The sequence below is a fragment of the Lissotriton vulgaris genome, chromosome 10 (genome assembly GCF_964263255.1).
Source record: "Lissotriton vulgaris chromosome 10, aLisVul1.2, whole genome shotgun sequence".
Taxonomy (NCBI): domain Eukaryota; kingdom Metazoa; phylum Chordata; class Amphibia; order Caudata; family Salamandridae; genus Lissotriton; species Lissotriton vulgaris.
In genome coordinates this window covers 1,100,244,502-1,100,258,845 of record NC_141698.1, presented here as the reverse complement: position 1 = coordinate 1,100,258,845, position 14,344 = coordinate 1,100,244,502, and the positions used below count along the sequence as shown (strand labels likewise).

General features: G+C 46.1%; 1 protein-coding gene across 3 annotated transcripts in view; it reads right to left on the bottom strand.

Moving 5' to 3' along the window:
* Positions 1-14,344, bottom strand: part of TBC1D5 (TBC1 domain family member 5) — a 1,888,005-nt gene that overhangs the window by 330,379 nt on the left and 1,543,282 nt on the right. For all 3 annotated transcript variants that reach the window (XM_086942181.1, XM_086942182.1, XM_086942183.1), the window contains one exon: positions 11,189-11,442. In XM_086942181.1, coding sequence (XP_086798307.1) covers positions 11,189-11,442 — 254 coding nt within the window. The remainder of the gene's footprint in view (positions 1-11,188; positions 11,443-14,344) is intronic.

Here is a 14,344-nt window from a genome sequence, read left to right as displayed (position 1 = left end):
CAGCACCATGGTAGAAATGCATCTACGATTTACTCTCTTGGCGATTGAAATCTCCTTCATTTGCTTCTAACTCCTAATCACTGCAGCACACGTATTTTGTGCAAGGATCACGTTGGTTCAATAGATACTATTGAAAACGTTCCCCTGTGTATTCTCCGTATATTTCTCTGAGAACAAGTGAATACAAGTGACTGAGCGAAACATTCTGTACTGTTTCCACAATCCCAGAGTGCTCAGGGTTGTCATGTTCAGTGGTTGCCTGAAACTCTTTGCTCCCTGGTAGGTTAGTGGGGCTTACAGTGGCACTGTGAGCTGGCCTACATACCCTGTGGGGGTGTCTGGAATCAGTCTAGGCACAAAAGCCCTTAGTTTATGTTGTCCAAACAATGTTTAGATCCTATGGATTGGTAGGAACTACACAACAGGATCCCGCCGCCTGCATTAAGCAGTGCTTCCAATCAATTGTGGCGTCTGCTCACCTCACCGTTCTTGCTGCGCAGATGTGAACACACACAAGCTTTTCTTTGGAACTACAGCAAATACTTAGCCAAAATAAAACATCTTGCATTTTCAGAAAATGTCAAACAGATGTTTGGGAAAAAAATAATTCAAATTCACTAGTATTTTTGTAACTGAAAATCACATAAAATTCACGTCGAGAATGGGTATTGATGAAGGTATTTTTTGGTGTAACTGGGTACTTAATGCTATAGTTATTTAGTGGTTCTTGTAACGGTTACAGCCTGGAAGATGTATCTGACTGTCCGAACATGTAACATTTTATAACCTGACCGAAGCTCTGGTTTCTAAGCCTGAGGAACAGTCCCATTGTCTAATTTAGCATCAAATGTAATTTTCCCATGCCAGTAGACTCCCTGTGATCATGTATGGCTGGAGATCCGTGCAGAGGGGGCAGGAGAGGAACATGGAAGGAGATGGAAATCAAAAGTGAAGAAAGTCAACAAATAGCCTTGTCCCATATTGAAAATGACTGGAGGTCATGTCAAATTCATACTAAATTGCTTAAACTGCATGTGAACCCTAGACACTTGTTACACATTCTGGTATGAAATGATACGCAGCTTTGCTACCATTTGGTACCACATCATCTCGGGTAGGGGTCCCTCAAAAACCTTCAAGTGGGGCGATCTTTGTCTGGCACACCATGAGAGCCACTTCAGGACTGCCTGTGAACCGCACACCCTTTTAAGGAAATTAATTTGGAATATGACCCCATTTTTGCCAACTTTTCTTGGGAATTCAAGACTCCCCCGACCTCTTTGGGAAAGGCCCACTTCAGTAGGCTACTCTTGGTGTGTTAGTTTATTTCATGAGTGCCTACACATAACATCATAGAAAACTTGTAGTTGAGAGACGATAGACGCAGTATTTGAAAAAGTGAGCCTTGAAGTGCACCCTTTACGCATCCTAGGCTCCAGACTTGATCTGGGTAGTTTTCGCCAACGACACACGTCACTGACTCTGGGTGGCATCTTTTTACGTCACAAAGTCATGTGACACTGCCGGAGGTCATAAATAATAAAACGTCACGCATCTCAGCTTTAGCAGGATTAAGAGATTTCGACCCCATAACGAAAAGACAAATCATCAACTTGAGTGTATGGTCAATGTTGGATGATCAATGCCTAACAAACAAGACAACATTCAAAATCTCCCGGGGAAGATCATAAGAACATAAAACTCTCTGTTCAAGTTCTAGGCAAGAGACTCACCTGCTTTCTACTCTTTACTATGGGTTCAAATAATGAATTTCAGATATTTTGACTGTTCGTATCTGGACCTCATTCCCCAACACCAAAGGAAATAAGGTTTGGAGAGTCACCTCACAGATGCCAACTCTAGGAGATTGATGTACAAACTCCTGTCCTGAACACTCAGAGAATGTAAGAAAAACAGGGCGCCCCACCCCTGAAGGGAGGCACTGAAGACTAGAGTCAACTAAGGGCAAAATCATTCAAATGACATCCCTTTGGACAAGTTCTTAGAACACGTTCACTAAACCATCTGTGAAACTGTGAGCGGACAGTCCTCTGCAGGGATCTTATCCACAAGCGAGGCTCTAGAACAAAAAAAGATGCAAGCAGTCGTCCGACTAAGAAGTCTTAAAAGAGGTCTTGCTGGTTGAGATCTTACTCTCCTGACCTCTGACGCCATTGCCACACAGTTAACAACTCTGCTCTGCGGTGGAAAAGCCTTCATTAAAATCCATGTCTATCACTGATTGTAATAAACTGAACTCACTCTGTTGGAATAGTATGACATTTCTTGAAATTAAAAGAGAATTTCAACTCATTCAAAAAAGAGAACTTGAAAGGTTCTTTAAAAACAATCCACGCAAAGTTGTCTTCGGCAACCAATTAACAAGTTACTGACTTTCAGTAACACTCTTTCTGGCGGGTACTATATCTAACCTTAGATACCTCACTAATTAGAAGATCTGAAAATGTAAGCATATGCCATTCCTGCCAGTAGGTGGCGTGTGTGGCTATGTGTGAACGCTGATCTGCCTTGGAAGTGACACCTGAAGCCACATATAAGTGCCACCCACGCCCTCAAACGAGCAGTGCAAATAGTAAGTTACTTATCTTCGGTAATGCTCTCTCTGGTGGATCCTCTATTTAATGTCAGATTGCTCACCTTGTGAATATCTCCAGGCAGCAGGCCACCTGCACTCTGCTAGGTGGCACTGTGCGACTATGTCGACTCTGTACCACTCTGGCAATGACAAGTAGAGATGCATATAAATGCCACACAAGCGCAATGATGTCAATTTCTTTTGTAGGCTTTCCCACACCCTCAGACATGGAGCCCATCAGCGAACTGGAAACAGTATGTAGATTCATAAACTGGGCAACAAGACCATTCCACAGAATGCGGAGGTGGGAGGACAGTGAGGAATCCAAGTTTAGATACAGTCTCCACCAGAAAGAGCGCTACCAAAGGTAGGCAACTTGCTTTGGTGGAATCTTCTAAGCAGCATTCGTGACCCGCTGGGCATCGACAACTGAATTCGTCCTCTTTGGAGTTTACAAATCCTGCAGGTTGTGCACAACCAGAAAAATGTCATAATGATTCAGCCAGCTCCAGAGGCGTAAAGCCTCTTGGCACGAGACTTAGGACCATACCCTGCTTGTAGCAGTACAACATTGCAGTGGTGTTGCCATTAGACCCTGCACTAAATTTCCACTGATGGTAAGCAGGAAGGCCTTCAACACCAAGCGAACAACCCTCAAGTCCAACGAATTGGCCTCCTTCCCAACCCAGAGTGATGCATCTGTCATCACTATCAAATCTGGGTGAAGTAAGGAGAGGGGCAACCTCTTTCCCAATCTCGATCCAGCTGCCACTACTACTGGCCTTTTGCAGTCTCCACTGAAATCTGGAGATAATCCGACAGATTTCCCAGGTGCTGTGTCCACTGGGACTTCAAATACCACTGCAGAGCCTGCATAAGCATCTGGCATGTTTCACAAGCAGGATGCAGGATGGCAACAATTCCTGAAACCAGAGCGTCTTCAGCACTGAGATCCAGGTTACAGGCTGAAACACTGGAATCATAGCCTGAATGCCCTGTGCTCTCCCCTGGGGGGAACGGCACAAAACAGTACCCTATCCAGAATGGCTCAGATGAAAGAGAGCATCTGTAAAGGAACCGGGTGTGACTTTGGCATGTTGATGTGTACCCTAATGTTATGAGGAGGTGCCTTCAACAGCATGTCGTCAAGGTAGGGAAAGACTGATATCCTCAACCTTCGAAGGTGTGCTGCGATTACCATCATCACTTTCATAAACTTCTGGTAGCAAGGCCAATAACTCCAAGAGAATCATCTGCAACTATATAAAAAGGAAGTGAAGGCATGTCTCTGCTGTAGACTAAAGTCCTCTGATTCCCATCTGTCCCAGCTGGCCTCTCCAACCCAGTAATAATGCATATGCCATCACAGTGAACTCTAGGCGAGGTAGGGAGAGGGGCTGGCTGCTGGTCCAATTTTGGTCGAGCAGCCACCACTGCAGATCTTTTGCAGTCTCCTCAGATGCCTGGAAAGATCAGGTTCACCTGGTGCTGGGCTCACTTAGAATTCAGATCCCACTGCAGGGACCGCATTCACCATCTGGCATGTTCGGCAAGCAGGATGCAGGTCAAGAAGCCTCAGAGACATCCTCAGTGAGCCCCAGAGGCTGAAACATGAGGATCATAGCCTGGGAGGGCTAAATAAAACAGAGAATCTGAGAAGGAGTCAGGTTTGACTTCAGCACGCTGATCATGAACCCCAACGATGTAAGGGGGATCGTAATCATCAGGAGGTAGTCCATGACTGTCTGTGGTGAACCCACCTTCAACAACTAGACATTAAGGTAGGGAAATACTGGTACCCCCAACCGCTAAAGGTATGTTGCGACCACCGCCATTGCCTTCATGAATACCCCAAGGGCACTGGTGAGGATAAAAGGGAGTACAGCAAACTGAAAATGGCCATGGCAAAACTGAAAATGGCCATGGCCCACTTTGAACTGCGGGTAGAACCAGTAAGATTGAAGTACAGGAAAATGGGAAGAGACAGCCTGCGATTCAACGCTACCATACAGTCAACCAGATCCAGGACAGATGGAACCGGAGCTATTGTAAGCATCTTAAATGGGTCCTTTCCTAGGAAGAAAATTTAGAGGTCAGACATCTAAAATAGGACCACGCTTTTGCCAACAGAGACTGAATGTCCTGCAACAAAATGGACACATGTTCCTCCAAAAGTGTGAGGAAATGGAGTGCATTATATAGTGTGGTTGTGCGACGACCTCACTGTGTAAAACAATTACCATCCACATTAGAACCAGAAGGTTTTGTTCGTCAAACCTTCAGCTCAACCATGGGTAACCGCGGCTCTGATCAACAAGGCCTATACAAAGGAACAAGTGTAAAGCATTTAAACAGTACCCAAAACAATTGCAGAGGAAATTGGGAAGACCGTCAAGAAATCAGACACCAATTAAAACAAATACCATTATTTTTAGACACCACGAAAAAAAAGATCCACCAGAGGGGTCAGTATATATAGAATTTACAAGGTATAGAAAAACTAAACATTTCACTCAACTGCGAACAAGCATTGGCAAACAAACAAATTTGACACTTAAAGTTTGCACCAAAAAACTTGGCGAGTTGTATTGCAGTCACTTTAGGCAACTAACTCCAGCAGGAAGCCAGTCTGGGGGACCAGGTAGGTCCTCAGAACCAGTTAACTCAGCAGGCGAAGCAGTCTTTAGTAAGTTTAAGGCACTTATATCCGTTGCAGTGGTTTCCTATGGAAATGGTCCTGATACAAGGGTTGAAGGGAGCTAAAGGTGTTCAATGATGCTGAGGATGGGATGCGGTTGACGGGGGCCTTCCTGTAGCTACTCCTCAGTCCCTCTAATTCCTCTAGATGCTGGTGGAAGTCCAGTTGCTACTGGGGTACCAACTGCAGAGTATGACAGTCACAGCCAAATCCTTCCCTGGGTGCTCACTCGGCTTCTGGGTGACCAAGCTGCACTCCGACGACTCTTCCAGGCTCTGTGAATTCAGGGGGAACTTGGAGAGTCGGGTCCTAGTCTCTGGTGCTTCTTGAGGCAGTTGTTGGTGGCCTGAAGATTCTGGTTTACCATTTTGCACTAGTAGGCTTCTCAACTGTTGTGGCTCTGTGCGGTTTACAGGAGGTCAGCCAACTGACCGTTGGAGTTTCTTTGCTTTGGCTGGACTCTACAGACAACTTCTTCTTGAGCAGGACACAGCAGGCACAGCTCCTCTTCTTTGCTAGCCACTAGGTTCAGCAGGTGCAGTGCATACCGGTTGTAGCCTCGCTTGCCGGTTCCATGGTGCAGCATGGCGGTCCTCCTTCCAATCTAGTAGAGATCAGAGTCCTGGGTTCCAGAGGTGCCCTGTTTATGTTTGGAAAATGCACTCCGAGCAGGATGCAGTTGGTAGCCAATAGGCTATCAGACTACCTCCCTCCTGATAATATTCTGGAAGTGTGGCATTTGGCTATCCCAAGATGAGCCATTCTATCCACTCTCAACATGGAAGAACCCTTCTCTTTGTTCAGAGCTCCCTAGCTGAATCCAGAGGTGTGGCTACCAAGGGGGCTTTACGCCCCTGAACAACTAGTTTTACAACAGGTTTCCCCTCTCTGAATTTTGGTCGCACACTTCAGAAGTTAGCAAACCCGAGGGGTCAGTGTGTAACTCTGTACCCACCAATGGGGCGACAAAGTCTCTCCACAGTAAATAATTACAGTTTTGAGTTTTTACTGCCAGAACACAAACAACGTTTCTTCCTGTGAAATATCCTACATCCTGTCTTGGGGCTTGGTAGGCCTGTCATAGGGTTGACTTACACATATTGTAGAGGAAGGTTTGGTTTTGCCATTGGTTTAAATGGCAAAGCGGGGCTAGCAGGTTAAAACTGCTCTTGTAGTCTGCAGTGGTGGACTGGGAGACTAGCTTTACCTGTGTCAGAGCCAGGGTGGCACAACTAGTGCTGCAATTCCTGGGGTGACTATCTAAATTACATGCCCTGGGCACCATGTACTACACACGTACAGGCAAGTTAGCCTATGACAATTGGGTACAGGTAATGTAACACACACATTTTGGGGTCAGGGCACTGGCATAGAGGTCTGGTTAGCAGCCCTCAGTGCACTCTGAGTCGAAAAACTAGCAGCATCAGTCCAAAAACCTGGGGGTGACCATTCAAAAGAAGCATTTCCTTACAGAAAGCCATTTCACTGTAGGTAGAAGAGGCAGGAAGATGGAAAGGAATAGCCAGGTGCAGGCCAGAGTATATACAGGACTCACCTGTCAGATGTTATGGTCTGCCACCCTTGGAGAAAATGACTGATTCGGCCTCCCACGGTGTGGTTGGGTGCTCTTTAGAACAAATAAAGAGGCTCAGGGGCTGCTGCTGGAGAGACTAGGGACAGGGAGGTCCGTAGTCCCTGCTGGCCTGGGCGCTGTCTGCTGTCTCCCCTACACAGACCCGAAAAGACTAGGGGTTCCTGCTGTTAGAGTGGTGGGTTTCGATGCTCCGATAAGCGAAGCCTCTAGCGATGCTCTGAAAGGGGCGACACTGCTAGAGATACTGCCTGACGTGTTTGGCGAGACAGACTGAGTGAGCAGTCGCTCTACTTTCTTTAAAACACTCAAGGGCAGAGTTGGCCTTTCTGGCAAAAAAGCAGGACCCATCACAAGACATATACATGAGTGACATTTAAACATCGCCTGAAAAGCAAGTGGATCTCCACAATGCTTGGCACCAAAGTATCACACTAGTTCTTACTGCTCTGTCTTTACAGTCGGTTGTGTCCAGGCATATTTAGCTGCGTCCTGACAATCCTAAACTGTTCACACAAAATTGGTGCTGTGGATGTTGGCAAGATCGCCACAACTATGTCCTACGATGCACAGGAGTGCCTATGCAACAAACAGCTGGTGCTGACTGATCTAAGGGCAAGGCAGCCGATGAGAACATTCTATTTCTAAATGTCTCAGTTCTTTTTGACAGTCTGGCTGGAGGTGTATGGCAAGAAATTGGATTAACTGTGCCATTAGATGCCTAGACTACCAGGCTTTCAGGAGTAGGGTGTTGCGTCAGGGAGGCAGGAGTAATCTAGAATGGTGCCACCTTTTGGTGTGCAGGGGCTATGCTAAAAAATCTTGCAGAAATGAGTCTGGAAAATTGAGATATTCTAGAGGTGAGAAATCTGCGGTTAGACGTATCCATAATAAATCTAAATATGGATAAAAAGTGAATCACATTGTAATTAATAGTAATCACTTCTAAAAACATTCCCTTCACAAATGACCAAGATGCAGAAACCCAGCTGAAAGAAAGCACCACACAATGGAAACCATGAATCCCAACAGTGAATCCTATATCCTTTCTGTGGCAGTGAGCAATAAGAATATGAAAATATACATCTTGCTGGTCTAACAAGACTAATCTTAACTTGCTGGAGTCAACAAGATTGTTGCAGTTTAACAATGCAAAGTGACACATTTCAGGTGCAAAATTGGCCTTGGAGCGCCCTCCCCCCTTCTTCTCTGGGATCAGGAAGTAACAAAAAGTAACAACCCCGCCTTCCCTCTGAACATGTAGCCAATTCTAGGACACCAGCTGCCAACAACTCCCCCACTTCCTTCATCATTTTTGTGTGGGGAGAAATAGGGGGTTGTTGTGGGGGTGGAGAGGATGTGGGATTCCCATTGAATGCCAGAGAATAAACCTTGGCAATAACTTCCAGGAACAAACAGTTATCTATAATTCTCGGTCACTGGCTCAGAAATGGGGTTGGGCTGTGGGGTTGTGCCACCTGTTTGTTCACAGGTGAGCAAGATTTCGCCTAAGCACTCATGCGGGTGTCAAGTCATTAGTTCATTGAACGGCAGCGAAGGTTCGGATGAAGTATATCTAGTTGGTAAAACCTCAGTGAGTATGTTGGTTTTCACCTCAACAGAAGCTAATTGCAAGTCCAGAATTTGAGCTACTTATCTTCCATGGTAGGGCTAGGGAGAGCACCCATGCCCCTGTGTCAGGGGAAGGGTCTAATTCACTGGCCGACTGCAAATCCAAATAAAAATTGTCACCATCATTTTGTCAGGGAAATACATCCTAATCATCACTATAGGCTTGCTGACTTTTGATCAGAGTCCAATCCGAAAAGTTGTTTGAGCGCTGCTCTTAGGCAAGGGTAATGTCTTATAGTCAGAATGTACTAGGGCCAGGCATATCGGAATGGTACCATGGGGCAGCTCGGTCAAGGTTGAGACGTGTTCGACTCTGAGTCGGACAGGACAATGGGATGGGTGTGTTCTCCATCATCAACTGCATTGACGTGGCAGGTACTGGCATAGATCGTGATGCTGGGCGTGGAGTCGACTCCAAAGTTGGCGCTGAACTCTAAGCATGTTTAGGAGGCAAAGAATGTGCAAAGGGTGGACCCACCAGAGGAAATACGACTACAATCCTTCGCAGATCCGTGGAGATCAAAGCTCACCATAGGGAGCGGGCAGGGTGCAGAGACACGAAGCACAGCCTCCTTAAATGCCTCAACTTCTTGTGGTGTTGCCAACAGCCACAGAAATTCGGGATGCATCTGGATGAGCTGTGGAATCGAACCCACGGTGGAGATCTGGAGCGAGACAGAGGCGCACCCTGACATCCTTGCGACTCCTCAGAAGGATAGTGGCAAGGCTGAGATGAGGCTCATTTAGATTTCTAATGTTTCTTTTTGGACTTGTACTTAACCAAAGATTTGGACCTTGATGAAGACCTGTTCCGGTAGCAGCCCCCGAGCAGGAACGGGTACCTGTCCAGGACTATAAGAAGAAATTGGCCTTAAGTGACTTCTTGCAGTCTTCGGCGACGTACAGCTTGGATTCGTGCCCACGGATTGCTCTTCAGGTGTATAACGGCACACTCATTGCACAACTTGGGAGTTGTTCCCTAACCCCTAAGACACATGGGGATCTGTCCCAGACATCTGTTTGCTTCAGTCGCTACAAGGCTAAAAACCTATTGTTTTGAGAGCGGGCATGTTCCTTTGTAAACGGAAACAAAAACCTTCTAAAGAATAAAACTCATCAACGAATGAGAAAACGTTAGGCGCTAGTTCGGGATCAGCGTATGAGGGTGCAGTAAGAAATGAACTGACGTCACTGGGCTTGGGTGGCATGTATACGCAGCTCCAGGCATCACTTCTGGGACAGAGCGAAGTTGATGCGGAGCCACACAATGCCACCTTTTGGTGTGCAGGGGCTATGCTAAAAAATCTTGCAGAAACGTGTCTGGAAAATGGAGATCTTCTAAAGGTGAGAAATCTGCGGTTAGACGTTTCCATAATAAATCTAAATATGGATAAAAAGTGAATGACATTGTAATTAATAGTAATCACTTCTAAAAACATTCCCTTCACAAATGACCAAGATGCAGAAACCCAGCTGAAAGAAAGCAACACACAATGGAAACAATGAATCCCAACAGTGAATCATATATCCTTTCTGTGGCAGTGAGCAATAAGAATATGAAGATATACATCCTGTTGGTCTAACAAGACTAATCTTAACTTGCTGGAGTCAACAAGATTGCTGCAGTTTAACAATGCAAATTGACACATTTCAGATACCAAATTGGCCTTGGAGCGCCCTCCCCCCTTCTTCTCTGGGATCAGGAAGTAACAACCCCACCTTTCCTCTGAACATGTAGCCAATTCTAGGACACCAGCTGCAACAACTCCCCCACTTCCTTCATCATTTTTTGTGTGGGGAGAGATAGGGGGTTGTTGTGGGGGTGGAGAGGATGTGGGATTCCCATTGAATGCCAGAGAATAACCCTTGGCAATAACTTCCAGGAACAAACAGTTACCTATAATTCCCGGTCACTGGCTCAGAAATCCAGCCATTCAAGCTTCAACTTGTGCCTCTTGATGCTACTTTACAAGTAATTCAAAAATGGTTTGAAGGACAATTTCCAGAGGAAGAGAATGCAGCAGTCTGCTGATGACCTCTCCCTGTACCCTTTCCTCTAAAAGCTGTAAAAGAAAAGGCTGCTGCTGTACTGTTGAAGCATATGCTGCGCCAGTGATTCGTTAAACTGATTCAATGATAGCAGTATAGACGATGAAACGTCAACAGAGGCGCTCAACTCTAGCTACTGTCTCATTTATTGCTGCACGCCCTCTAATGAAAAGTTTGCATTCTCACCGAAGAATCTATAGCATCAAAAGAGATGTCAAGCAATTAAGAATCAATATCTCTCCTGAAAAAAACAGCTGTTCTCATCCACGGCTGGACATGCAAAACCTGCGCAGACCCTATCTAAGGGACCAGTGAATCAACCATATCCAATCCAGCTTGCATTGCATGCTTAGAAGTGTTCCTGCCATCCTTGCAAGGTCCCAGAATGACTTCAACTTCTGCTCTCGAAGTCTACACACAGCCAGACATGCTGTCAACCAAAGACCATGATTGTAGCTCAATAATAAAGAACCGGATGTTTTTTAAAATTTATTTTTGCAGCAGAATTACCGGTGTTTAACTTTGTGACAGAAGCTTGAACCTCTAAACTCTCTAGGACTGGATGTTAAGTGGGATGGAGTTTTGACCTTCTGCTAGGCTAAGGGTGGATGGGATGCCTTACCTTTGCTGAGGTGCACCGGCATGCTCTCGGATTTGACCATACGAGGCTGCATTTGCTGCGGTGGTCTGTAGTGCTGTGCGGGAAGCTCTGTCGCCACTCTGGTGGGTATGACTGTAGGTGTAATGCCACTGTGAATGGGAGTGCCCGGTCCCATAACCCCTCCAGCGATGGCAGGGGCTATCAGCTTCCTTCCGAAGCTGAGCAGGCTGCTGGAGACTTTATTCATGTTTAGAGGTGGCACTTTGGTACTGGCACTAAAGGGAGGAGGAACAAGTAGTTACTACAACTGATAACAAGGGCACTTAACCTATCACATTGTCATCTGTTATACTGCTTCTTCAGTGGACTCTCGGTTGAAATCACAAAGCACTGAAACGACACACCCACAAGCAAGAGCCCAGATCAACGTTCATGAAATATACAAATTCATCCTTGAACAGCACTGATGAGAGTAGCAAAGTCCATCCCTCAAAGTATGGTGGAAGAAAAGAGAAACTATCATGCCATACCCCAAAAAAGTTTTTAATAGAAACCAAACTCACTTGAGTATCAGCCATGGCATCTGAATGGGCAATAATGTCTGCGAGAACTGCCCTCAAAGTAACTGCTTAGCAGATGCCAGCTATGGGGATTGTGTTGATGGGAGACAGATTTCCATCTGAATGGATAAATTACTTACCTGTAATCCTAGTTGTCTTCCAGGGGTATCCTCATCTTATTTATTTATTTATTTATTTATTTGTAGGTTTATATAGCGCTAGAATCACTCCGACAGGAGTATCTCTGTGCTTTTTGACCGGTAAATCAGCGAACATGATATGAAGATGGAATTAGATTTAATTTTTGAAGAGAACGTTTTTTAGGAGTTTACGGAATGTTAGGTGCTCTTTGCATTGTCTTAAAGCCAGGGGAAGTTTGTTCCACAGCTTGGGACCAGTGGTAGACAGGGCTCTACCTCCGTGTCTGACCTTTTTGACATGGGGGACCACGAGGAGGAGATCGTTACTTGATCTGAGGGATCGTGCTGGAACATAAGGAACAAATCTCCGCTCAAGATAGATCGGCCCCTGTCCATTCAAGCACTTATGGATCAGGCAACATATTTTAAATTTTGCCCTTTGTCGGATTGGAAGCCAATGTAATTGTTTAAGGAGAGGCTTGGAAGCAGTTCTCGGGGGGGCATTCAGAACAAGGCGGGCTGCCGTGTTCTGAATGACTTGTAGCTTATTCAGCACTCCTTCGTTGGCAGAGAGTAACAAACCGTTACAATAATCGATCCGACTAAGGATCAGTGCTTGAACAAGGGTTTTCCTTACTGAGTCAGGTAGTAATGGGAAGACCTTGCGGAGCAGACCGATGGTGTGGAAGCATATCCCTGAAATATAACTGGTGTGTTGTTTTAATGACAGGTCGTGATCGAGCCGAATTCCCAAATTCTTCACGACCTGTTTAGGTTCAGGGACTGCTCCTAGTTCTGATGGCCACCATTCCGGAGTCCATAGTATTTTAGCCTCCCCAAATAACATGATCTCCGTTTTGCTGACATTACATTGGAGATAGTTGGTAGACATCCATTTTGCCACTTCTTTCATGCCTGACGAGAAAGAGTTCCTAACCTCAGTGGAAAGAGTTTTGAAGGGGAAAAGGAGCTGTGTATCATCTGCGTATGATACGGGGACAAAACCGTATCTACGCAATACTCCTGCCAGGGGTGCCACATAGATATTAAAAAGAGTGGGGCTCAAACATGAGCCCTGTGGCACCCCCTTGGAAATCTCTATTTCCGCAGAGCGATATGCACCATGGTGACTCTCCGGGTGCTGAGGTTCCGTGACAATTGTAAGTGGTGTTTTCGACTCACACGAATATGGTCGAGTCTAGTATCTATGAACCGCAAATGACGAGTTTAGCAAGTGTGCGCAGTTTCGCTGTGCTAACTTAAACCGTTCGTTTGTTATGTGGGTTTGTCATCTGTACCCACGGGTTCCATCTTAGATACGGCATCCATTTTGTCTCTTGCCCTCAAGTAGCCAGCGAACGGACGCTGTCCGCTTCGCGACCCTGGGACTCCCAAGATATTTGCGGAAGACACATGTTCTTTGAAAGTGTCTTTATGACGAGGGGGATGCTACTGTAAGGCAGATGGCGCCGCTCGAGGCTCATCTTGCCGCACGGGCTTATTGTCTCAGTTGTGCATCTCATTAGGCACGTCCCTTTGATGCCTGTATCTCGTGCTTCTCGACACTCCCCTTTTACACCCTTTCCGATCTCCCCACTGTCTCCGTCTTCCTCTGCACCTGTCTTCGTTCCTGTTTCGATCTACTTTACTGCTGATTGGAATTTGCTAATGGTGGGAAGATGGGTTTTTACAGTTGGGAACCGCCAAATGTTTCCGCACTTATGTTCCGGATCTTGTGTGTTTCAAAGTGATCTAAGCGACCCCTCTGAGAGCGACTTGTGGGAACCAGGTTGTAAACTATTGTGTATCATGTTATCCTATGGGTAGAAACTGTATAAAAGGAGCGATCCACAAATACAATTTGAAGCAGTCTCCCCGAACTACACCCGATGTACTTCTTGTGACTTCTGTGTTCCCTGCAGTAAATAAACCTTGACTCTTTGACGCCGAAGGAAGTGTCCCGTGTCTCTGTGATTTGTACGCCGGAGCAGGTTACCCACGAAGGTTTCAGGTGTTGTGCCCTGGCACCGCTGGGTCCAAAGAACCCAGTCCTTCAGTTGGCGCCCAACGTGGGGCGCCATCAGTGGTACCGGTCCAAGCCTGACGATCGTGAGGAACTTCGTGTGAAATCTCCGAGGGAAGGTGCACCCCGCTTCATCGATCCTGTTGTCGAAATAAGTGGCCCGAAGACTTTTCCCGCGAAGATTCCCGCCTCCTAACGGCTGCGACGGACTGCTACCCTGACTGTAGACCTGTTTTGGCGCCTGGCGTAGACCTTGGTATGGCGAGACGATTAGACGGGCCTTCCTGAGGACGCCATTGATCTTTGAGTTAAGTATTTGTGGGTCGCTCCCAGAGTTCTTTGTTGTAAACACTTTAGCGAGTGTTTTTGTTGTAGACACTTTAGCGGGTGTCTTTGTTGTACACGCTGTGTGAGTGTTTTTGTCGGTGACACTTTGCTAGCGTACTTTGTTGTT